Source organism: Hemiscyllium ocellatum, chromosome X (assembly GCF_020745735.1).
Source record: "Hemiscyllium ocellatum isolate sHemOce1 chromosome X, sHemOce1.pat.X.cur, whole genome shotgun sequence".
Classification (NCBI taxonomy): domain Eukaryota; kingdom Metazoa; phylum Chordata; class Chondrichthyes; order Orectolobiformes; family Hemiscylliidae; genus Hemiscyllium; species Hemiscyllium ocellatum.
In genome coordinates this window covers 15,980,390-16,007,041 of record NC_083453.1, presented here as the reverse complement: position 1 = coordinate 16,007,041, position 26,652 = coordinate 15,980,390, and the positions used below count along the sequence as shown (strand labels likewise).

The window sequence follows — 26,652 nt, the reverse complement described above, 5'->3', positions numbered from 1 at the left end:
GTAATAGGTTAGGGAAATACTCTTCAGAGTCCGATACTCTTCAGAGGGTCGGTGTAGACCTTTTGGGCCAAATAGCCTGTTTCCACAATGTAGGAATTCTACGGAAAAAAGAATGGGTTTTAAGGAAACATGTTCAGGGCTGAGATCAGGAAGCACTTAGTGATGAAGTGAAAATACCTGAGGAACAAACAGGAGTCATTCAAAAGGTAGTTAGATGCTGTGGAAGTTTCTATGGAAAGTATAGCTGGATGGGCCAAATGACTTCCCTCACTTGGCGATTCTATCATCAGACTTGGAACTTGCTGAAAGGAACCAGAAATAATGGAAAGTGCTGAAGTTACACTTGTAGCTGTCAAAATTAACTTAACAATTAATACTATGAAGTTCCCATTTTAAAATTAGCTACACATGGCATAAAATCTGTAACAGAAACTGTTTAATAATTTAAATGAAGAAAATGGTAAACTTTTGAAAATGAAAGTTTTATTTACGGTAAACTGTGTTGTAATAGCCACCCAATGTACATTTTTGGGTGAAGACCATTCTGTGAGTCAGCACTTATATTTTATAGCCAAACCACCTTCTACCTGCTAATACCTATACAAACACATGTTAGGAGCATGAGTATGCCATTCGGCCCTCTAGCCTGCTCCACCATTCAATCAGATCACAGCTGGTGAGATTGTGGCCTCAAATTTTTATGCCTATCTACCTTCAATAACCTTTTATTTTTGTATTAATCAAGAATCGATCTACTTCAACCTTAAAACTATTCAATGAGCCTACCTCCTCCTCTGGGACAGAATTTCAAAGACCCACAACCAAAGTCAAGCTCTTAGTGTAATGCCAGAATTTTTCTGGTTCATATGTCAAATTGTACTCACTTTTTAAACCTCAGTAATTATTTCTTCTCAGCTGCACACTGAACAAAGTCAAAATTCTAGCAATCAAATGAAAGGAAAATCTGTACTAATTCATTCAACTTGCTTCTGTGCCCACAGTTAATGACTTGTTTCACTGCCTTAAGATATATTTTCTGTGCTATCATGGTGTCACTGCAAGTTGTGAATCCAAATAACCTTCCTTCATACTTTCTGACCCATTCTATACAATAACCTTAGTGTAAATAGAGATGGTGATGGCTATTTTTTTTTTAAAAAACAGGTACAGTATTTACTTTTAACACTTTTTTTTTAAGAAAAAAGAATTTCTGGTTCTACTGAGAAGGCTAGATGTTAAATTGCAGGCAAGTCCAAGTCTGCTGTCTCCCATTGTCCGTATGTGGTAATCAGTCGTCCAAGCCCATTGGCAGAAATCTAGAAGCAGCTAATCTTTTCACTTTCTGAGCCAGAGAATCCGTTGCATAAAGGCAGATACTCTAAAAATATTCCAAGTCAAAGTGGGGAAAAATGAAGTTGTGATACTTGTTAAAAAGTGTTTTTTTTTAAAAGTAATTTGTTGTGGGAGATTTTGTCTATTATAACTGTTTATGCCATGATTCCTGAAAAATTTCCTGGTTGAGATTCCAGCCAGTTCTACATATTTGACTGAAATATTGTCACCTGAAGGAGCTGGAATTGCTAACACTCTTTCTTTAATTACAGCGAACGACTCCAACAATGAGGTCTACACTCGCTTTATGAAGTCGCACAGATGCTATGATCTTGTTCCCACCAGTTCCAAACTTGTGGTATTTGATACTTCCCTGCAGGTAATGTAGGGATGTGGAATTCTGCTACTATTGAACTATTGAGACTATTCCAACTCCATAGAATATGTGTACATATGTTAATCCTAAACTCAAAATGATAGATTATATGCAATGCCTTAAGGATATCTTTCTCATCACGTTCCCCATTGTTTCCAAACACCTTGCCTGCAAGTTGTAAGTTTGCTCGCTGAGCTGGAAGGTTTGTTCTCAGATGTTTCGTCACCATGCTAGGTCGCATCAGTGAGCCTCCATTGAAGCACTCATGTACTGTCCCACTTTCTATTTGATTGTCTTGGTCTGTTGTGGTGGGTGATATCACTTCCAGTTCATTTTCTGAGAGGTTGGTAAATGGGGTCCAATTCCATGTGTTTGTTGGAGTTCCAGTTTGAATGCCAGGCCTCTAGGAATTTGTTTTTGTTAGTTTGCCTGGCATTAATTACTTTGAGATAGGTAAACCACTTATGCCTAGAAAGAGATACCACTGACTGCAGGAAATGAACAATTAGTTACATTCTTTTTGATAATGTTGAGCAGGATGGCAGCAAAGCTCCCTGCTCTTTCATTGGATCCTGAAACCCACTTCAACCAGTGAGGCAGGTTGAGTGGACAATGGCACCCTAGTAAGTGCTGTCTCAGCACTACACTGAAGCATCAGCTTAAATTAAAGGTATCAAGCTTTCGTTTGATGCTTCTAGAGTGCATGTAAAAGTTAAACCAATATCTTGATTTCTATTCATATGCATTAAGTTACTGATGTGATTAGATCTTGGCTGGATTGCCAGAATTTGGGAACTGCTTGTGCTATGGTTGCAGATTGGACGCTTAGAGTCCAAGTTATGCACTCAAATTCTTGAGTGCGATTTGAATCTGTGACTGAAAGTTGGGAGTGCTGTCTACTGAATGAAGCTGGAACAAGATATAACACTCATCAGTTATTCTTTAAAGCTCAAAATGTGTCTTAAAAAATGTCAAAGCAACTGAATACATTTGGTGTATGACTAGCTTGTACCACAGATAGGTAAATAGCTAGGAGGATCAGTTTATCTCCTTTAGTTAGAAGCATCTCTCCAAATAAGATTTGAGGTAGACAAAGCTATAGAAATTGGTTTCTCGATTTAGCTGAGTAAATGGTTCAGTAAGTTCTGAAGGAACTGAATTCGCATTTGATGACGTTCGAAGTGATGGGAAATTTTTAATTATTAAAGGCGATTTTCACATGATAAGCCTTTCATCCATACCTTCATTTTCTCCTTTATGAATATTAAATTCTTCAGTGAAGCATCTTCATTTTATCTTTATGGCAAATAAAATTGGATTCAACTGGAGTGGGGAAGTAATAATTAGCCTGGTAGTCTTGTTAATATTTGTCCAAAAAAATGCTGATTGTCTAACTGACTGCCTACCCTGAAAGCCATGGATTACAGTGTCGCTGCAAAATTGCTTTTTAACTAGTTGACATTGTTAGAATGTCAATGTGGAGCCAATAGTTAGATTTCATCCAAATGGATTAACTATTCATCATCATAATAGATCATACCAACTCTTTAAATAATCATTTTAATAATGTGGCATTCATAGTTTCTTTATGAATAGTACTGCCCTCCAGAAGCCAGTGACTCTTGCTGGCCTCCTGTACATTGTCCTTTGTGGTCATTTATATTATGCCCCACATTTAGTGGGGAGAGGGGAGAAGAGGAGAGATCACAGGCCAGTTCAATACTTCTGTTTTTGCCCAACATCTATACAATAATGCTTTGAGCAAGGGTTGCTGGATAGAAGCTGGGCAAATGGTGGAAGTATCAATGAGGGATCATTTTGCAGATTCAAGATTATGGAAAATGACCAGGATGGGCCTGAATTCAAGCTGCTTAAAGTGGGGCAAGGCTAATTTTAATAAAATTGGGTATGGTTTGGCCAGAGTGGACCAGGCGCAGATACATATAGGTAAATCTGTGTCAGAATAGTGGGATGCATTTAAGAAAGAAATAAGGAGAGTGCAATAAAGAAATTTGGCTAATCAGATCCAGAATTTTCTGAGGGACAGAAAGCAGAAGCTGATTTTGAGGATGTTTTTGTGATTGGAAGTCTGTGTGCAGTGGTGTCGCACAGGGATCAGTGTTATGGCCGTTGCAGTTTTTGGTTCATATAAATGATTCCTACTTGAATATAAGAGGGTTGGTCAGTAAGCCTACGAATAATAGCAAAAGTTAGTGAGGTGGAAAATAGTGATGAGGATAGCCATAGATTTCGACAAGCTAGTCAGATGGACTGATCAGTGGCAAATGAAATTCAATCTGGATCATTGTGAGGTCACTTGGGCAGGACAGACAAGGTAAGGAAATACATGAACAGTAGGACCCGGGGAAGCACTGAAGATCAGAGGGACCTTGTACATGTCAGCTGGTTCCGTAAGGTAGAGAAAGTGCCTAAGGCATATGGGACACTTGCCTTGGTTCACCAAGGCACAGAGTTTAAGAATAGGGAGATGCTGCTGGAGTTGTATAAAATGTTTTGGTTATTAGAATAGATTACTTACAGTGTGGAAACAGGCCCTTCGGCCCAACAAGTCCACACCGACACGCCGTAGCGCAACCCACCCATACCCCTACATTAACCCCTTACCTAACACTACGGGCAATTTAGCATGATTCACCTGACCCGCACATCTTTGGACAGTGGGAGGAAACCCACGCAGACACGGGGAGAACGTGCAAACTCCACACAGTCAGTCGCCTGAGTCGGGAATTGAACCCGGGTCTCCGGCGCTGTGAGGCAGCAGTGCTAACCACTGCGCTGGACTATTGTGTACAGTTCTGGAATCCACACTATGGGAGGGATGTGATAGCACTGCAGAGGGTAGGCGAAAGTGAGGACTGCAAATGCTGGAGATCAGAGTCGAAGAATGTGGTACTGGAAAAGCACAGCCGGTCAGGCAGCATCTGAGGAGCAGGAGAATCAACGTTTCGGGCATATAAGCCCTTCATCAGGAATGAGGCTTGTGGGCCAAGGAGGCTGAGAGATAAATGGGAGGGGGGTGGGGTTGGGGGGAAGGTAGCTGGAATGCAATAGGGAGATGAAGGTGGGGGTGAGTGATAGGTCAGAGAGGAGGGTGGAGCAGACAGGTAGGAAGGAAGATGGACTGGTAGGACTGTTCAAGAGGGCATTGCAGAGTTGGAAGGTTGGAATTGGGGTAAGGTGAGGGAGTGGAAATGGGGAAACTGGTAAAATCCACATTAATCCTGGGATCAATATTTAGATGTGCACTTTAAAATGCCAGCACATGCAAGGCTATGAGTTGGTGTTAGAAAATGGGATTAGAATAGTTAGGCTGTTTTTGGCCAGCGCAGACTGTATGTACCAAAGGGCCTTTTTCTCTGCTGTAGTCATCTGACTAAATCAGGAGGAAAAGCCTTACCTGGTTTTCTTTTTTGATTAAAGAAACCCCTATCCTCCTGAGCATGTTGTGTTGAGTTGCATACTTGCAGGTGACTTCAGCTTATCCCGTTGGTTTGAGGTATCAAACACAGAACCTCCAAGGACTGCCAAGAAAGCCCAAAGTCACATTTTAAAACAAGAAATGTATTGCAGTCTCTCTCTCTTGAAGGTTTTACTCCTAGGATGTAAACGTCTGATGTTATGATCCCAGCTGACGCTATTACTGGGTGATTCCGATCCCAGACCGCAATCTGGCTTGATAGTTTTATTTTGTAAATTTAATGTGGTTGTCCTTCATTGAAGTAGATGCATGCAATGCTACCGATTTGATTTTAATGCAATCATGCTTAAACTGTAGAGTCATAGAGAGGTACAGCATAGAAACAGACCTTTCGGTCTAACTCATCCATGCTGACCAGATATCCTAAATTAATCTCGTCCCATTTGCCAACATTTGGCCCATGTCCCTCTAAACCCTTCCTATTCATGTCCCCATCCGGATGCCTTGTAAATGCCGTAATTGTACCAGCCTCCACCACTTCCTCTAGCAGCTCATTCCATACACACACCACCCTCTGTGTGAAAAAGGTACTGCTTGCGTCCTTTTAAATCTGTCATCTCTCACCTTAAATCTATGCCCTCTAAGTTTTAGACTCCCCCCACCCTGGGAAAAAGACTGTGTCTATTCACCCTATCTGTACCCCTTATCATTTTATAAACCTCTATAAGGCCACCCTTCAGCCTCTGACACTCCAGGGAAAAAAGCCCCAGCCTTCAGTTTCCACTGTGGTTTCTAATGAGATGTTTCTGAACTGGAACTTTCAAACTGAAACCCTTACATTGAGGTAACCTATTTCCGAACTTTTCTCCACTAATTCCTTTCTCCAGCCGGAACTGTTTTGGAATCTCACCCCAGCAGTCCTTCTGTGAACAGAAAACTGAAAGCTTTCCAAGCTGGGTTTTCCCAAAGCAGAAATCAAGTCTTGATTCTCCTAGATCGTAAGCAGGCTGATGCCTTTACTATCTCTGATTGTAAACCTCTCAGTGCAAATGTATAATCAATCCAGGAAGGCCTCTTTGACACAAAGTGGTTTAAAATCAGTGCTCCAGGAAGACTGACAAGCTAATTATTAAATCTTTTCATACACATATAACAAATTTCATATACCACGATTTCAAAATCTAAACTCTAAAATAATTTCTATAAATCTCACACCCTGAATCACTCAAGCTTGTGTTTAATTGTCCATCCGATGTGCATTTCAGAAGATTTCTGCATTGTGCGGAGCTTCCTATTCATGATGATTAATGTGGAAGAAATATGGGGATGCTTCAAGTATGAGCCCCAAAAAGATGTTGGAAGGCAGTTCAGCTATGATGGGGGTCTCTTTTCAACATTCAGTTCTAACCTAGTTTAATTGGAGCATTCACCTTTGTATGGCACACTAAGTCAAAATGTGAAGTGTCGAATTTGCCCCAGAAATGAAGAAGTTTGACTCTAGAATTGGAAATTTGCCAACTTATTGAATTTGATGCTCATGTTAAGCCTTAGAGTCATAGAGATGTACAGCATGGAAACAGATCCTTCAGTCAAACCCGTCTACGCCGACCAGATATCCCAACCCAATCTAGTCCAGCACCCGGCCCATATCCCTCCAAACCCTTCCTATTCATATATCCATCCAAATGCCTGTTAAATGTTGCAATTGTACCTGCCTCCTCCACATCCTCTGGCAGCTCATTCCATACACATACCACCCTCTACGTGAAAATGTTGCCCCTTAGGTCTCTTTTATATCTTTCCCCTCTCACCCTAAACCTATGCCCTGTAGTTCTGGACTCCCCTACCCCAGCGAAAAGACTTTGCCTATATATCCTATCTATGCCCCTCATAATTTTGTAAACCTCTATAAGGTCACCCCTCAGCCTCCGACACTCAAGGGAAAGCAGCCCCTGCCTGTTCAGTCTCTCCCTGTAGCTCAGACCCTCCAACCCTGGCAGCATCCTTGTAAATCTTTTCTGAACCCTTTCAAGTTTCACGACATCTGTCCGATAGGAAGGAGACCAGAATTGCACCAATATTCCAACAGTGGCCTAACCAATATCCTGTACAGCCGCAACATGACCTCCTAACTCCTGTACTCAATACTCTGACCAATAAAGGAAAGCATACCAAGCACCTCCTTCACTATCCTATCTACCTGCGATTCTACTTTCAAGGAGCTATGAACCTGCACTCCAAGGTCTCTTTGTTCAGCAACACTCCCTAGGACCTTACCATTAAGTGTATAAGTCCTGCTAAGATTTGCTTTCCCAAAATGCAGCACCTCACATTTATCTGAATTAAACTCCATCTGCCACTTCTCAGCCCATTGGCCCATCTGGTTCAGATCCTGTTGTAATCTGAGGTAACCCTCTTCGCTGTCCACCACACCTCCAATTTTGGTGTCATCTGCAAACTCACTAACTGTACCTCTTATGCTCTCATCCAAATCATTCATGTAAATGACAAAAAGTAGAGGGCTCAGCACCGATCCTTGTGGCACTCCACTGGTCACAGGCCTCCAGTCTGAAAAATAACCCTCCACCACCACCCTCTGTCTTCTACCTTTGAGCCAGTTCTGTATCCAAATGGCTAGTTCTCCCTTTATTCCATGAGATCTAACCTTGCTAATCAGTCTCCCATGGGGAACCTTGTCTAACGCCTTACTGAAGTCCATATAGATCGCATCTATTGCTCTGCCCTCATCAATCTTTTTTGTTACTTCTTCAAAAAAGTTTGTGAGACATGATTTCCCACGCACAAAGTCATGTTAGCTATCCCGAATCAGTCCTTGCCTTTCCAAATACATGTACACCCTGTCCCTCAGGATTCCCTCCAACAACTTGCCCACCACCAAGGTCAGGCTCACCAGTCTATAGTTCCCTGGCTTGTCTTTACCATCCTTCTTAAACAGTGGCACCGCGTTTGCCAACCTCCAGTCTTCCAGCACCTCACCTGTGACTATCGATGATACAAATATCTCAGCAAGAGGCCCAGCAATCACTTCTCTAGCTTCCCACAGAGTTCTAGGGAACACCTGATCAGGTCCTGGGGACTTATCCACTTTTAACCGTTTCAAGACAATCCAGCACTTCGTCCTCTGTAATCTGGACATTTTGCAAGATGTCACCATCATCTGTTTCCGTACAGTCTATATCTTCCATATCCATTTCCACAGTGAATACTGATGCAAGATATTCATTTAGTGTCTCCCCCATTTTCTGTGGCTCCACACAAAGGCAGCCTTGCTGATCTTTGAGGGGCCCTATTCTCTCCCTAGTTACCCTTTTGTCCTTAATATATTTGTAAAAACCCTTTGGATTCTCCTTAATTCTATTTGCCAACTCTATCTTACGTCCCCTTTTTGCGCTCCTGATTTCCTACTTAAGTATACTCCTACTTTCTTTATACTCTTCTAATTATTATTCTAATACTCATCTATCTGCTTTGGGGCAGATGAGCGCTCCCTGTGCACTAACAGCATGTTCTAACCTCAACATCCAATGTTCAAGCATCATTTTGCACTTCATTAATGTGGCATTTCAACTTCTCCAAATAGGAACGCTTAAGATTGTCTTGAATGAAAGCAATTGTGAAAGGAAACTGAGCACAAAATGACTCCATAGGAATTGCCTCTGTGTGTATGCTGCAATGATTCTGCCTGAACAGTTCCCAGGATTATTTTCTGGCTCTCGTATCCAAAATGGATATTTATGGTATTTATTAAATGACTAAACAGGTTATTAATTTGCTTATTTTGAGCCAGTAAGACAGAGCCATTCCCTATGAAACTACATTTGTCCACAGGTCTATGAGGTGAAATAATCTAGGCTAGCTTTAAACACTCTGGGTTCTTTTCGAAAGGATTGAGTTCTTGGTGCCTGTGCGACACCCCAGAATTGTAATCTTCAGAGCCATCAAAAGTTTCAGTCCTTACTTTCTTTCTCTTCTCATGCAGGTGAAGAAGGCTTTCTTTGCTCTGGTTTCAAATGGTGTCCGTGCTGCCCCACTCTGGGATAGCAAAACACAAAGCTTTGTGGGTAAGTTCTATTGATCCTGCAGAGCATTTTTTCCCAATTAATTTTAAGGAGGCTTTTCTGTGGAAATAATTAAAAAGAAACTACCCAAATTATAGCAACCATTTATTACAAATAGTGAATTTTGTAGTAATTATGTTGCTGATTCAAAATTGACAAACCTCTTAATCACTGCAGACTTTGATGCCTGTTGGCAAATGATCTGGGCAAGCTGGCATATGTCTGTTAAGTGTCAGCTGCAAGATATGCTACTCTTTGGTTCTGGAAAGCATTACCCTCCTCATGAGAAGGATGGAGGTGAAACATCTATGAAATAGCTATCACAAGTGAATGATGTATGTACTTAACATGGAACTCCATCTACAGCCCATTTTGCAAAAGCCCTTCCATGAGTTGGTAGTCACCATACACACCCAAAGCTCCCTTCAAAGGTCAGAAGTGGCTAGCAAATTGTTTTGTCACCCAGTAATGCTGAATGCCATCCTGTAGTTTTGACCATGTGTACACATCATATCAATGACGCAGAAATATCCATTTTTTTTCTTCTGCCTGGATTCTATGACAAAACGTATGCAGTAACTGCAGAACGTACTGATTTATTCCTGTTAAAGAAAAACATTGTCCCCCTAAAATGTAGTAATGTACACAGATAGTATGGACTGGTTGAGCTGAATGGCCAGTTTCTGTCTACATGACGTTCTTTGTAAACCACCTGTACTGATAAACAATTGAGGCTAAATGTGAAGATTAAATAGTGACACACACTGTAGGATCTCGGAGCAAAACTAATTATTTTTGAAAGGCTATGCCGTGAGCATGTGGTTAGAAAGTTATTAAATTGTTGAGATAAGTCAATTAAATTGTGCAAAACTAAGAGTTTTTAGTTAAACAGGGAATTTGTCCTAGAGATTGATGAGCAGTCACTCATAAGATTAAAACCAATAGTTTATTCATTGCATTTCTGTATTCAAATATCATAGCGATGATTTTCCTACTCCGTTGTACCTTGCCAGATGATGTCAATGGCTTGCTATTGGCACGGTTGGCAGTGAGGATTGTGTTTGAGCTGTTGCACCATTTCTGGCTTGTGCTTTGCTAGGATATGACTCACCAAATGTCAGATTCATAAACAGGGGGTGTGCTATGCTAAGCTTTTGTAGTTTTGCTTCCAAAATGATTCAGCAAGTAGGTCAGGAATGTCTTGGATTTGAGCTGCAATCGTCTATACTGAGTAAACTGACCTCCTGATGTCCAGCTACGAAGCTGGTAAGTGAATTCTTTGATTCAAACTATATGCGGGATGTTTAAATTGCACAAAAGCCATGACATTATTTGCTTGCTCTCCTGTGGAGTGAGGTGATGGTCCTCCTTGTTCCCTCAGGTTAGTGGACTGCGAAGACGGGTTTTCAGTGCCACCTTTCTTACTGTCTGAATGAGAGAAAGATCTGTTCTGTTTTTGCAGCAAATACAAGAGGGCAGTTATGATTTCAGTGCCCTTCTCATTGCTGTAAATCCAAGCTTTCAGCTGTGCTTGTGTGAAGCAAAGTGCTGCTAACTGCCAACACATGTACAATGATTAAAGAGGGGTCGAGATAGCTGTTGCTTTTTGGTCATTAGAAAGTAAATAGTGCTGCCACAGATTACTGTTATTCAGACATTAGAAACCTGTTTGTTTTGCCAGGGTTTTGTAACGTCACACTTTTCAGGTGATTTTTGCTGGCAATGTAGGAATTTGTATTTTCCCATTACACACAGCACTCAGGAAGAGCCCAAATATGTCGAATTAAAGCAGCAGGGCTGTTGCTCTTTGAGATGGCTTGCCCATTGGAATGAAGTACAAGAAGTGGGGTCACCATACTACACAATGATGTGCCACCAGGCACTGAACAGTTAGTTACCTGGATTGCAATTTTATTTATCTGTAAATCAGTTGTAAAATGCCATTAAAACAAACTGATGATTGTTCATTCATGTTCATCCACAGTGCTGGGCAAGACATTGCTTTCATTGTTTAACAAGTCCCTTTTTAGTGTAGGACTTGTAAATTAAAGTTAATTTTAATAATATATATGTATTGGAAAGACATAATATTTTCTTTTTGACTGGTCTTCTGTTGCAGGCATGCTCACAATCACAGATTTCATTAACATTTTACATCGATACTACAAGTCGCCGCTGGTACGTTTGCTCTGTGTGTGTGTGTGTGTGTGTGTGTGTGTGTGTGTGTGTGTGTGTGTGTGTGTGTGTGTGTGTGTGTGTGTGTAAGCTGGGACTGCAGTTAATCTTAAATACCCTGGTATTAAGAAGGATTTTTCGTGATTGAAGTGTGCATTTGTTTTGTGGTAAGCTGATGCTAAGCAAGAGTCATAGCCTGCCTTCCCTCCTCCTCAGTGGAGATCTACTTTCAGCTGCACCACTGCATAAATATTGCCCAATTTCTCCCCAAGTTTTCACTTCACCTGCCTTGAAGGGTTCTTGTGCTGTGGTGCACTTCCATAAGCAGTACCCACCCACTGATACCTTCACCACATGGTCCCAGCTATGGTCCCACCCCTTATCCCTAATCCTTCTACTGGTTTTGCTAAGATAAGGTATCTTACAGGCATCCTACTTTGAATTTCCTTGGTCCCATGGTTTTTCCTTCAATACTGAAGACAAAGGGGAGACCGACCTGCATTTAACCCTTTCTGGGGAATGTAAAAGATCCCATGGCAGTATTTTGAAGAAGATCAGGGGGAGTTCTCCCCAGTGTCTTGGTCAACATTTAACCCTCAGCCAGCATCAGTGAAACACCTGATCTAGTCAATGTCACATTGCTGTTTGTGTGAGCTTGCAATGCACATCACAGAAGGTGCTACAAAAATGCATGTTTTTAGTTAGTTCCAATGAATCTGCTATTCAGTTATAGAAGTATTTTGTGTGAAGGTTCCCATTGTTTCAGGTACATTAAGATGAGTGGGGGAGAGTGCACAGAAGTGGCTGGTGGGTTGGCAGCAGCTTACCAATCTGCTTCTGGGGATTGTGGCTAATTTCAAATTCTTTTTTTTTCCTTGCCCACACAGGTTCAGATTTATGAACTGGAGGAACACAAAATAGAAACGTGGCGAGGTAAAGTAAGATAAGAGAGAGTGAGTGTTGACCCGCAGAATTTTAAAGTTGAGGGGCAAGGCAATGGGTTATCATAAGGATGTCGTAGGGTAGAGGAGAAAGTTGAGTCCTACTATCTGTGCATTGTGGAAAAGGGAGAGACTGGTATGAAGTTGTGAAAATCTGTTGTTGGACCTTGAAGTCAGTTTGATTAATTTATTTTGCCAAAGGGATCTTGGACTTAACCAGAAAGTAGTTTATGCTTATTAAGCGGTAAGCCAGCTGAAGGAGCTTTTGTTGTCTGCTAGTGGTTGCCTTCTACTTGGATAGTTCCATTGCTTCATAGTTTGCAGATCCTGTCATTGTCAAAGCACATTGAAAGGTATATTCTTAAGGAATAAAGAGAAGGGTGCACTTTAAAGAATCAAAGTGCTGAAAAACTAAACAGGTTACACTGTTGTTAATGTGCAAAAAACATCTTTGGAAAACTTCAGTATGTAAAAAGTTAATCAGAATCGACTTTTCCTTTTCTTGAAAACAAATGCCAGTGCTGTTCTTGAAGTGTCCCCTGCATTTATCAACCATCATCTGCAATTGGAGTTGAAGTGGGAGATGGCACGGGGCAGGATGACACTAGGCACACAGACACGCAAGATGGCCGCTGAGCCATACGTTGGCCACTTGACACACAAGATGGCCACTGGACCACAGTACGGAGAGAGACAGCAGAGCAAACACAGACAATGCCTGGGGCCAACAGAATGCCAGCACAATGCAGTCACAACTTAGTTGATTAGTTTAAGGCGGGTGGGGGAGAGAATACACGAGTAACGTACACTGCCCGCCGAAGTGTCTGGGTCCAGCCAGCACCTTTGATAGAAATGCTAACAGTCTGATACAGATTCAATACAGAGTACTAATAGCCAGGGCTGCAGTCGTCGTCCTTCTCAGGAAGAGTGATTAGCGCCCATTACTAGAGCAATGGACTTCCGCGCAGACATTGAAACTGACAATGACTGCACTGAAACTATTAACGATTCTGTAATGTTTACCATAAACAAATCATGTTACAAAGACAATAACCTCATTGCTGACCTATTATTACAAAATGTATAAATGTTTCTTGACATGTGCTCCGGGTAGAGAGAAGACTAGCAGCTGACCATTGTGCTGTTGGTATCGCGCTCTCCCCGGAGCTCCAGTATTTCCTTGTGCAATAAACTCTGTCATTGAACATCGACTCTGAATCCAAGGCTGATGATTTTCCCCACAACAGAGTCCTTAAAAAGTTACACAACTAAAGCAGACCATTCGGGCCATTGTGTTTGTGTCATGTTTTCTTTCTTGCCATCACTGTCACCCTTTTTTGAATGCTTCTTCACTGCTTCACCATTAATTTGCTTTCAAATAGCCGTTTCCAGTCTGTTTTTGCTCAATCATGTTTCAGTTGAGCAAAGAAAAAGGCATTGTAAACATGCTTGGAATGCTCTTCTCCTCCCACCCCTCAGCACCACTAGCAGAATCACTATTTCCTTGAATATAGTATGATAAGTGTCTTTTTAAAGATTATATTAGTTTGGATTGCTGGCAGCTCCTGGTTGTATTGAACTCTGTACTAAACAAGATTAACCTGGACATATGTAAGGAGCTTGTGCGATGGGGAGGGAGGTGGGTCAATGCTCGCTCAGTGGTTAAAGGTACTTTATAAACTGGTGAGGTCTAAGATTGCAGCCCTAATCAGTGCTGAGTGAACTGATCTCAGTCAGGCTCTAGTGCTAAGTCATTTGTGATTTCACATTTTTGCTCTTTGATTTTAGAAATGTAAGTTAAACACCTTTTACAACTGACTTATTTTAAGAGAAAGAGTTGACAATTCAGACCAATGACATTTCAAGTAGCAGCATTGACACTGTTCCTTGCTCCAGATGCAGCCTGTCTTCTGCACGTTTCTAGCGTTTTCAATTTCCAGCATTTAGTGTTTTGCTTTTGATTTATTTAGAGCTCCAGTAGTGATAATGGAAGAGAATGCCTTATAGGTTGTACTTGAATTCTGGTTTCTGTGTCTAGGAATATGCAAGGATTTTATTATTGTGGCAGTAACAACATTCAAGTCAGCAACTAGAGGCAACCATTCAGCCCTTGAGCCTGCTCTGTTATTCAGTAATATCATGGCTGATCTGATTGTGATCTCAACTCTACTTTCCTGTCTGCCTCCCCTCCCCATAACTCTTGACATGCTTGCCAATCTGAATATATTCAAGGCTGAATGATTTCTATGAGCCAGTCTCCACTGCTTTCTGGAGAAGAATTCCAGACTAAAAGTCCTCTGAGAGAAGAAATTTCTCCCCTTACTTTTAAACTATGCCCCCTCAAAAGACATCCTCTTAGCATCCACCCTGTGAAGCCCTCACAGGGTCTTCTTTTTCAATAATATCACCTCTCATTCTTCTAAACTCCACTGAGTATAGGCCCAATCTGCTCAAAGTTTCCTCATAAGATAAACCCTTCATCCAGAAATCAGCTAAATGAACTTTCTCTACACTGTTTCCTTAAGGAGGCCAGAACTGTACACAGTGTTCCAGGTGTAGTCTTGCCATTGTCCTGTAATGCTCTAAATGATCTAGCTATCTGAATATAAAAGATCCTTTTTGTTTATTGTGGTTTCTTATGCCATCTATTTAGTATTGCCATTCATTGACTTTTATTTTTTTCCTCTTTGTCTCATCAGAGGTTTACTTGCAGGATTCATTTAAACCCTTGGTGAGCATCTCCCCAAATGCCAGGTAACTAAAATGTGCTAATCTTGTGTGGCAGTGTGCTTTAATCTGGCTTGACAACATGCATTCCACCTGATTATTTGGTCATCTTTCTGTAGAACCTGCAGTTATTTGGTCAAAAGGTTCTCAATTGTGAAAGGACTCTTATGTAAGAGGTCCTTTATGACCTCTTGTAAGAGTTCAGTTGGCAGTTTTATTCATCCAGTTGCCAGCAGAACATTTTGTTGGATAAGACAAATACTTTGGGGTTTGGGGATTGAAGTTTTGCATGAAATTTTCAGGTTCCAAACAACCATGAGAGCTGACGAAAGAGGCAGGCGTATGATGGGTGGGCCTAGTGGGGGGAGAGAAGGACATCAGGGTACTAGAAATAGACGCAGGCAGAAAAGGATGTGGGAGAACATGGAGGCTGCGAAGAGGGAGACCAGGGCCTTGACGCAGGAAGGGAATGAAGCAGGGAGGGAAGCCGAGTCGGCAAGGGAGACCAGGGCGCAGGAGGGAGGGGAATGGTGTGGCGAAAGGGCAGAAGCCGGAGGGCAGGGCCACAGGGAAGCGTTGGGCGGTGATGGGGTTGGGACAGAGCCAGCTGACGACACAGTCTGGCTGGGGATGTGGGATGGAAGGGATTGGGGAGGCAGGCCCGAGATGGGAGGGAGTGGGGATGGAGTCGGGAGAGAGGCAGGGGATGGGGTGGGGTGGGGTCAGGAAGGAGGCCGGGGGTGGGTTAGGGAGGTTGGGCGGGGACGGGGTGGGATGGGGTAGGAAGGGGTCATGGGGTTGGGGGGGGGGGGGGGGGGGGGGGGGGGGAAGGGTTAGGGAGGGGGGAGGGGTAAGGATGGAGGGTCTGGGGTTGAGGGGAGCTGGGGCAGAGTGGAATGGATAGAGAGGGAGTTGGGGAGGGAGGCTGGAGTGGGGAAAGGGGTGAGGAAATGTTGAGAGAGCAGCCGGGATGGGTGGGTGTGTGGGTGGGGAGTGTGAAGAGGGAGAGGGATTGGGTCGCAAGGGAATGTTAAGGACATGGTGGGATGGGAAATGGAGGGGATGAGAGGGCTTAGAGCAAGCAGGGAGGTCAGGAATGGAGTGGGGGGGTGGAGACAAAGAATACAGGATGGGAGGGATCTTGGTGTCTCGGTTGTGTTTTAGGAATATGTGGAAGAAAAAACAATTCAAAGCAGAGTGTAAGGTAACTTGAAACATGAAAACTCTTTTAAGATTTGTATTTGAGTTTATCTATCAAAATTTAATTGGACTGGATCAGTGTAAGGTATTTTGGCTTTAGGTTGTATTTTCATTTCTATATATTGAAGTAAATGTCTGATAGTATGGATGTGTGGCACACCATTTGCCATCTTAAATATTCAGCCTCTCCATTGTTGACGCACAGTGGCAGCAGTGCATATCACCAGATGACTCACTGCAGCAAATTGCTAATGCTCCTCAGACAGCATCTTCCAAACCTGCGACCACTACCACCTTCAAGGACAAGTGCAGTCGATGCATGGGAGTGAAACCACCTGCAAGTTCCCTCCAAGTCTCTCTCCACTGTGACATGGAACTATATCGCTGATCTTTAACTGTCACTGTGTCATAGGCCTGGGACTCCTATCCTAATTCTATTTGATGACAATGTTATTTATCCTTGATGAGAAATCCTTTTTTTGATTTTCATTTGTGCATTTTTTGAAAATTGCAATGACCATTCTGAACTTAAATGAATCCTTGTGTCATGTGATGCCAACATGTCACCTTCTCAACCTTTTCCATTATTGCAGCTTGTACGATGCCGTTTCATCGCTAATCAAGAACAAAATCCACCGTCTTCCAGTCGTCGATCCGTTGACAGGGAACACACTCTACATTCTCACACACAAGCGCATCCTAAAGTTTCTCAAACTCTTTGTAAGTATCTCAGACTAGTAACGTGAGGTGAATTCAGTCACCTCCACAAGCACGCACATGCTGACTTTTAAAAAGTCAGAAGTCACACATTAAAAATTTTGGGTGTCTATTTTTTGGTGGCAGTTCTTAACTTAGAGCAGAAGTAACTTTGAAATTTAAACCATTTTTCACTGCGGTTATTCTGATATAGCCATGTTGCGTCAGAGATCTGATTTTGTCATCTAAGGAATTAAGTAACGCAGAGTTGAAATTGTGTCATTGCATTTGTGTTCTCTCATTATTTAAGGTAAGTTTACATCACTGAGCAAAATCTCTTCTAACCTTGAAGCGATGAGCTATCAAGAGAACTCATACTGCAATGAAAGTCAGGCTCCCAAGTTGTATTCAGAAACATTTGTGCTGTATTATTTCCCTTTAGCTTTAGATAAAACAGCCCAGTATTAAGGTCAGTTAGCTGTGGTTGGGATAAAGTATTTTGTCTTGTTGCTGGGGAAGTAAAGTAGCATGCAATTTTTGCAACTGTGCAGGTTCACATCAGATATTCTGAATAGCTTCTCTGGAGGTTGGGGTCAAATAATTGCATTCTTCCTATCTCATTCTTCTCATCTAACTACTGCCTTTGTTGCTGTTAGGAATCTGTTTGAATCCATTGGGAAATATATCTTTAGGGTCACAGGACAGCATCTAAACACAGATGTTCCTCTGATCTTCAGTTCTATGCTTTATACTGGAGAAAATGAGGACTGCAGGTGCTGGAGATCAGAGTTGAGAGTGTGGTGATGGAAAAGCACAGCAGGTCAGGCAGCATCTGGGGAGCAGGAGAATTGATATTTCGAGCATAAGCCCCACTTTCTGATGAAGGTCAGAAATGGTCTAGACCACTGACTTTTCCATGGGTATATCAGCCAGGAGGTGGGCTTGAGTGATGGCAAGGCATCAATCCATCTATGAACTTATTTTCTTCCATTATTCAAACTCTGTCAACTGCCGCATGTGTCCAGTCCTGCTGGGAGATCTACTGCCATGAAGTTTCGCACTCCTCTGTTTTGCACCGTCCTCGCTTATCAATTGCAGCTCATCTACAACTGCTCTGTGACATCTTCATCCTACTGTGTTTAAGTCAGCCCGTCTTTCTGTTCCCCTTCACTTTCCCCTTTGGAAGAGATCTCTGTAGCTTTTCAGCTCTGATCAGCAACCAAAATACGAACATTTTGTTTTTGGGATGTCACTTTTTAAGAGTTATTTTCCTCTTGTGATTTCAAATACCTCCTCTTTTAACTTATTGTTTGTACACAGAATTTTTAGCATGTCTTACCATCCGCATTTCATAGATTTCTACTGCCTTCCATAGATCTAATTTTATTGTCAGGTTTCTATGGTCAATGGCAAAGTGGATAGAATGTAGCATCTTAAGTTTTTTTTTCCTTGTTTCAAGCTTGAGTTTTACCTCATATCTCTTCTTGTCCTAACTTTCTGTATCGCATGTACCAGTTCTGTTCAGTTTGTCCAGTTAGGATAAAGGGTATCTACTTGTTCCAGTGTGATACCATTCGCATCAATCTCTCATCTACTTTCTTCCCATGTATTCTTTCTAACTCCCGTTAAGTATGAGCATCAAACAGACAAAAACAATAAAGATTCCAAGCTTCTAAATTTTACCTGACATATGATATTTTGTAGGGCCTCTCCTGGTGCTGTGTGATCAGTGTATCACAAGTTTATATTCTTGTCTCCAATTCTTATCCCAGATGTTTATCTGATTCTCTGAATGTTAGAAATCAAACAGATTATGTGTCTGTGAAACAACATTTTAGAAGCAGTATAAAGAACATTTGTATGTATTTGATACAGCTGTTAATTCAGATCACTGTCTCCTTGTAGCAAAACTTACAACACCTAAAATGAAAATGATGTACAACCATCTAGATTTTGACATCTTGAAGGGTGACAATGTCAGAGGTGTTTGCCCTTAAAATGAAGAGCGAATATTTCAGGATTGTGGATTGAACAAACAGAATTCCCAGAACAAGACATAGAAAGCAAATGGGAAGTATACAACATGCTGCAAAGGAAATGTTACCAACAGAAAAATAAGAGACAAGCAATGGATAACAGTTGAGATACTAGCAAAGATTGGAAGGAGAAAGAAAAGAAAGACACCAGAGTTTCTTCTCAATGTTGAAACTGTCAAGAACACATGTTGGTAGACTAAATTGAAATGATTTAATGTGATGTGTGACAAAACATTAAAGTCAAAAAGAAATCTAAAATGAGAGTTTTACACAACAGTTGAAATCTTTAACAGGCTATAAGAATAACAGTTGTGGGTCATTGGAGAACAAAGGTGATGAAAATATTGTTTGAAAGGAATGGAGCAGCAAAAAGATGGACAGAATATAGAAATGAATTGTACAATGATCCAAACCAAAGGAGACCTTTTAAAGATAGAAGCTAACAATGAGCTAAACCTTTAAGATACCTGAGGTAAAGTACACTTTGAAACTGAATGCAAGAAAATATCCAGGCTCCGATGAAAAGAAAAACAGCAGAGCATGTGAGAACCTTTGGAGAAACAGAATGAGAAGTGATAACAGAAATTTGTGGTCAATTAGGTATTGAAAGATATATTCCAAGTGACTTGACATATTCTTTATTTGTTAAAATATCTAAGAACCTTAAAGCAATGGTAATCATTTTAGAACAATAAACTTAATTAGTTATCTTTCTAAAATGATCTTGAAAATCATAACCAAAAGAAATATTAACACATTTGAAGCAGAAATTGGTGAAACACACTCTGGATATAGACCTAGAGTAGGAGCAGCATAAGGAATATTTAATCCAAGAATAATTTTGATAATATCTAGAAGTAAATGAAAATATTTACCTCTACTCTTCATAGACCATGATTGTTGCCAAAAGCTAGTAGTCATATTGCTGAAATGTGATATTAACAGGATAAAGATGAGATTTATCCCAAGCATACATTGGGACCAAATAACACTCATCAGGCTAGAAGAGAGAAAATCTGATAGGTTTCAAATGAAGGACGGAGTATGATGAGGCAATAAAAATCATGACTAAATAAATATCAGGCTATGTCCTGATAGCCCAGCAAGATTGTTTGCATGCACCCTTTGTGAATCACTTAATGGTGGCAACCAAGCCAGCACAGCAGCTATCACTGAACTGGACAGAATGTTGTCACTGCCATACTGCCAGGGTAATGTGCGCTGAGCAACTTATGGTGATGTCAGCACATACTGTACTGGACTTGATTTTGGTGTTCAAGCTCTGGGTTGGGGCTTAAAACCAGAATCTTGTGATTAAAAAGCCTGCTACTGAGCCACAGTGGTAGATTTAAGAAGTTCTTTGCTGTTTGGTGGACAGGGGGGAGGAAGAAAGAGACTTATTCCAGATTGAAGATTAGAAGGACACATACGTTTTATTGTGTTACTTTAGAAAAGTACATTTTAAAAACTTAATTCAAAATCATTTGCAATTTTATCCTTTTCATCAGTTAACCTAAATCCATTTGATTTGATTCGATTCTTTGATGTTGTATAAATGTTTGCTGTGTTTCTTAACCTATTATCGTAGATCTCAGAGATGCCCAAACCAGATTTTATGTCTGAAACGCTGGAAGAGTTGAACATTGGAACATACAAGAACATTGCAGTGGTGAACAAAAATACTCCCATTTATGTGGCTTTGGGAATCTTTGTGGAAAAAAGAGTATCTGCGTTGCCTGTTGTGGATGAATCTGGTAAAATTAAACTCTTCTGTTTATTGGCCATCTCAGCACATTTGGTTGTGCCGCTAGTTCACACAAGTAAAGCAGATCACATCAAAGGTTAGCTGTAACTGTTGATCAACACCACAGTTTCTCAATAATAACCAAGCAGTTTTTACTAATGTAGTGAAGTTTGGTTTCAATGCAATTTTAACTTTTCTTTGTAAATACTTTATTTACACAGGTTAAACATCACTCTGTTGAGGTTGGCTGGTCAGGATAGTAAAATCTGCAGCAGTATGGATTATTAGCCAAAAGCTGAAAATAAGCTGGATAGTCCCAACCCATTTGACTGCAATTCAGTCAAGTTTATCTTTCTCTTCTGGTTTAAACAAATCTAGCTTAAATGAATAAGTCATATGAACAGTAGCTTTACTTGGTCATTATGGAAAATCTACATTACACCGTTTGAATTAAATAGTGAAGACAGTCCGAATTCAGAGAGATTCACTTGCTTGCTATTGTGCCAGTGAGTAGAGAAGACCAGATAAATTATTTGCTCTATTCAATTTAATTGCTCCTAAATATTCTATTTCCAGTGTCGTTCTGACCTAAGGAGTACTTCCTGTGTTATGTTAACTGTGACCCTATCTTTCCCTATGTAGGGCAAGTCGGAGATATCTACTCTAAGTTTGATGTCATTGTAAGTATCTTGTAGCAGCATATATCTACTCAGATTTTTTTCTTATTGCTCTGAGACCATTCTCTAATTAAATGTTTGTACTTTAGAATCTTGCTGCAGAGAAGACCTACAACAACCTGGATATTACTGTAACAAAAGCACTACTGCACCGCTCTCAGTACTTTGAAGGGGTACTGAAGTGTTACAAGCATGAAACCCTTGAAACGATTATCAATCGGCTGGTGGAGGCAGAGGTACAGGAAAAGGAGGTTGAAAAGGATAACTAATAAACCAGTTATTGCTAAAAATTATGGATCAGTGGCATGTCAGAACTGTTCTAAATTGTCTTTTTCATTCACCCACTTGCCTCCTCCCCAGAAAATGCTAATATAGTCCCACAACTGCTGGACACTTCCAGTTCATTACTCTTCCTGTGTGACTCTTTGACAGAATTGTTTGGACAGTGAGGATTGGAGTGGAAACCCTGGTTTGTTTCTCACTCCACTATCCACCACTCTCACACCAACCCCCCCCCCCCCAAAAAACAAATCTGGAAGCACTGAGAGCAAAGTTGGTCACTCCCACCTCCCACAGCGCAAACTGGCAACTTAGCCAGGTTTGATTCACTGGGCAGGCACTGTGAACCATTGCAATATCCCCTTCAGTGGTGCAGAGAATTTTAAATCGTGCACACCACTTCCTGAACAGCTCTGTTGCCTGCACTTTTTTGCAGTTGTTTGGTTTTACTGTGTATTTTTGTCTTGTTACCTGCCTGTAACACACTTCACCAGGCTTTTAGTCTTTTGGGCCTCGTATCTCCTTGGGTGGCTTCTTGTCAAATTTTGACATTCCTGTGAAGTACATTGAGATGTTTTCTCCTCTTAAAGGTGCTATGTAAATGCAGGCTGTTGGGTTTGCAGTTATGTTTTTCCTTTTCCTTCTCTGAAAGGAAGTGCCTAGTGCTCAAAATAGTTGGCTTCCGTGATTGCATGTCCTTGTGTATTCAGCAATTTTTAGTGGATTCATAGGAAATCAAACTTCCCCAATTTTAATTTGGGTCAGTGAGAGACTGAAACTGTTTACCTGGTGTCTCAATCTCCTTTTACCCTCCCATACACCTGAGCACAGGAGCAACCCATCCTATGGATCCCATAAATAACTTTGTGACAAAAGGGATCCCTACACGAGACAGCACCAGAGGTAGAAAATACATTACTGTTTAAAACTCTGCTGATTAAAAATCAAATACTCCCTCCACCTTAGTATTTGGAATAAACATTACAGTCTCTTTTCCAAATTTAATTGTGATCGAAGTGAGATTTTTTTGATTTCTATTTATTTCATTTTCCTTTCCGTGAAATTTCAGGTTAAACTTTTGAATTTCTTAGGGTTTGACATACCAAAAGAGAACATTGTTGATTTTGTTGGAGACTTTAACAGAACAGACATTCCAGCAGCATAGCAGAAGGAATACCTCATTAATAACTGTGGTTAAAACTTGCGCATGGGTACCTTTCACTTCATTGAGCAGCAAGTGGTAAAATCTCATTTCAAGGCCCCAGCGTGACAGCAATTTCTTTATCTTTGAAGATTTGTGATACTGCCTTATACAAAAGTATCCATGGGAGATTACACCTAGCCAGGAAGCACATCCTTCACAGTACAGATAAACTGAAAAAACTAGCAAAGCAACTTGGCAGCTCTCAAGCTAAGCCATGTTTGTTCCTCCCAGTTCCAATCTGTTGTTTTTCTCCTTGAAAATCTAATATCTGCCCAGTATCTTCTGCACTGTGGAGGCATGAGTATGCCTCCTTCAAAGCACTGCAATGCGTCACTACCTTGATGGAGGGAGGGAATAGAAATTGAACTGCCAAGATATGTGAAACCAGCTTTTGTTTTTAGTTGAGTGAAAAGAGCTAGTAAACTATTGCTAAAAAACATTAATTTGTCATGAAATTAACCATTTCATAGATTCTTCGCAATAGCTACTTGTTACTGATCAGGTCTTTTCCTATTTGTAGGTTCATCGGTTAGTGGTAGTTGATGATCATGATGTGGTAAAGGGGATTGTCTCACTCTCTGATATTCTACAGGCACTGGTGCTGACTGGAGGAGGCAAGTATATACTCTACAATCCAGTTGTTAAAAGCAAGTAAAGATGCAATTGTGGCTCTCAATCTCTTATTCCTTTGAACGTATCATGTAATATCAACCTCTGCTCAATCATATAGAGTGTGTATTCCATCCTTTTAGAGACAGACTAACCCATACTGAAACCACTCCAAATGCTCCTCTCATTCCTCTTACTGAGGAGTATGGCAAACCCAGGTATTGATTGCCTCGGGTAATTTCTTTCAGAAGAAACATCGTTTGCATCGGGTTTAAGATAAACTGAATGTCTTTCTCACTGAGTGGCACAAGATAAATCAAGAGGTGGATCAGGGTTTCACTTTTGTAAGAGGTGTGAAAGGGCACTCATTTTGGTTCATATTATTTTGAATTTAATGAGATAATTGTTAAGCCCTGATCTTGTTTTGTACGTGCATGTGTGTGTGAGAGAGAGCGAGAGAGATATAACTGTGGTGGCAGTGGTAATTCATGGTATTGGAAGAAAGGAAGGGTTCACAAAGAAATCTCAAGATAGGTCACATTCTAGTGTGATAAATTATTGTTTATTGAATTTTATCGAGGGGCATATTGATATTGCAGTCTTTGCTGCCATGGTATAATGTTGATGTCTAAATAGGTATTGCTGTCTTAAGTTACATTAACGGACTTGTACAAAAGAATGGTCTGTCTCATCCTCATCCACTGAGATTGATTCCAGTGCTGTGATTAGCTGGCTGTTGAAACACTTCCTCGTGTTCTTTCTTGGAATGTGAACCAGTGTACCCGCCCGACATAACATTGGAACTTTGTCTCACTGCCTCACTTTGGTAACGTTTTAATTAAGACTTAGTGGCTCTTAATATGCTGAGTGTTTAACCAATCAGATACTCCAAAATGACAAAACATGAAGTGTTTTCCTAATTTTCTTCTCAGGTAATTCTTCCAAGCTTGGACAGTGAAAGATGTGCATAAAATCTACCTGTAAGATCGACCCCACATTGAGACCTCACCGGCCTGGAAATCTTTTGTCCAAGGATATATGCACCCATGGTGGCACAATGGTTTTTCACCAGCACAGTGCTGTTTCATAAAACAGAGAAGGACCCTGGCTACTGCTCAGTATTGCCATTTTAATTGAAATTTGAAATGTTTCTGCACTTTTCTGTATAAAGCCATTGACTTCTGTGCCCACTGAAATGATACTGCAGGTCAGGTCAAAGGAACTGAATCTTTCATTCTTATTATCCCATCCTACCTCAGGTGGATAGCTATGAGAAGTCTATTAATAGGACTGATTATTTCATTTTCTGAGCATGACTTTTTTTTTGTACTTTGATTTAAGTTTGATTATCTGTTCTATGCTCGATATTATCCAATTTATGTAACCAGAACAGCTTGATACAGTGACACTACTCCTGTTATTCACTGCTTTTACTCAAATGTGTTTAAAATTCTGAGCAATACAGACATAATTACCGAAAAACAGGTTACAGAAATACTGTGTAATTGTCTTTTTGACTGAGGTGTTGGACAAGTTCAGGACCTAATTTATCAGACACCCACTTCCAAAAAAAAACCTGTTTTTGATGTATTCTTTTATCCTTTGCAATGTGATGTCATTCACACCAAAAGATTGCAAGTGGTTATCTTAACGGTTTGATTTGCACAGTTAGATTATTTTTGCACTTCTGGCTAAAACAATTTTAAGGATCTGTGCCTCTCCTTCCTGGAGCCTCTCCCTTCAAATCCATTTGAGAGACTGCATTTCAATTTCAAGAATTCCTTCCAACAGTGGAATTCCATTGAAAGTTTCTGCAGTGATATCATGTCTTAAAATCACTTGCTATTTAAGGCAGTTTTTAATTTCAGATGGTCCTGTTCTGAAGTGGACCTAATAGACCAAATGGAGTTTGGCTTTTCAAAGCTACAACCACTGGGAAGAATGTCCAGCCTAACACCTCAAAAGTCTGAAGACAAAAGCAAATATCAAATTGGTTGTCATGATACTTAAACAAATAAATTGTATTTCTTCATTCCTTGGAAAATGGTGATTATACATGCTTTAATTCTGGGCTGGAGTCTCATTCTTGTCACAGATTTTTTCCATATCATTTTATTGCTTGTGGATTTGAGTATCAGAAACTGGTTTATTTTTCATTTCTACAAACAAAACCAAATCTGAATGAAGATTGATTTATTGATTTTTGATGTCCAACTCCTGGAATATTGTTGCACCGGGCTGGAAGTGTTGCTGATCGTTGGAACATCAATTGGGAAAATGGGTTTCTTTTATTACCTTGAATTCTAGTTGGACCCAGAGTGCACACATGTGTAAGCCTCACACTACACCACTTATGAGATGTAGCTTTGATCCAGTTGTGTGCAGTGTATATGGTAGTATTCTGTGCTGATTTTGTTTCTTTGGATTAGGTGGTAGTTTGCAAATTGGTGGTTGTGGCTGGAATTTTGGACATTTCGAAATGGCAATGCAGATGTTCCAATGTAGTTGGGTACTTTAGTTTCTTTTAGTCATGTATTTTGGTAAGACAATGCCTAAGCGGAGAGAGTCAGGAATTCTGATGTAAGACAAAGGCAGAAGCCCAAATTGATTAGACTGAACTCTGATATCATCATAGCTGCAGTTGTGAGTCAGCTAAATACCAGATTAGTCTGTGCTAATTAGAGGTGCAAGGGAACCTCATTCTTACAGCTGTACATAGCTTGATGCATGGTGTGTAGTTTTCTATTACTGTCAAACCCCACCATGCACCACCACCACCCCCCACGCCCCCCCCCAAAAATTAAGCAATATGGATTCAGTCCACCAAGCACTCTGCCGGAATGAGACACAATCTTGTCATGAGGTTAATTGTGCAAAGTTAACTTCACAATTGTAAGTTGATTGTAATTAATAGGAAAAAAATTATGGGTATTTTCTATGCTGCAAGTGCAAATGTAGGTTGAGTAATGTTGATTCCAATCATTCTCCTGACACGGTTATATTGTCCTTATACAGCAATAAATTACTGTAAACGTACAGCATGAATTTTGAATCTACTTTGTTGAGGGGATTATACTGTAAGTATCAAAAGTGAAGTAGAACAAATTTTGTGAAACTAGCCTTTGGTGTAACCTTTAG

General features: G+C 40.7%; 1 protein-coding gene across 2 annotated transcripts in view; it reads left to right on the top strand.

Moving 5' to 3' along the window:
• The window catches only part of LOC132805847 (5'-AMP-activated protein kinase subunit gamma-1), a 57,554-nt gene extending 31,996 nt beyond the window's left edge, over positions 1–25,558 (top strand). For both annotated transcript variants that reach the window (XM_060821158.1, XM_060821156.1), the window contains 11 exons: positions 1,605–1,711; positions 9,148–9,229; positions 11,346–11,404; positions 12,289–12,334; positions 15,042–15,096; positions 16,863–16,989; positions 20,590–20,755; positions 21,388–21,425; positions 21,512–21,658; positions 23,426–23,519; positions 24,447–25,558. In XM_060821158.1, coding sequence (XP_060677141.1) covers positions 1,640–1,711; positions 9,148–9,229; positions 11,346–11,404; positions 12,289–12,334; positions 15,042–15,096; positions 16,863–16,989; positions 20,590–20,755; positions 21,388–21,425; positions 21,512–21,658; positions 23,426–23,519; positions 24,447–24,472 — 912 coding nt within the window. In that variant the 5' untranslated portion in view covers positions 1,605–1,639 and the 3' untranslated portion in view covers positions 24,473–25,558. The remainder of the gene's footprint in view (positions 1–1,604; positions 1,712–9,147; positions 9,230–11,345; positions 11,405–12,288; positions 12,335–15,041; positions 15,097–16,862; positions 16,990–20,589; positions 20,756–21,387; positions 21,426–21,511; positions 21,659–23,425; positions 23,520–24,446) is intronic.
• Positions 25,559–26,652: the final 1,094 nt, after the last annotated feature.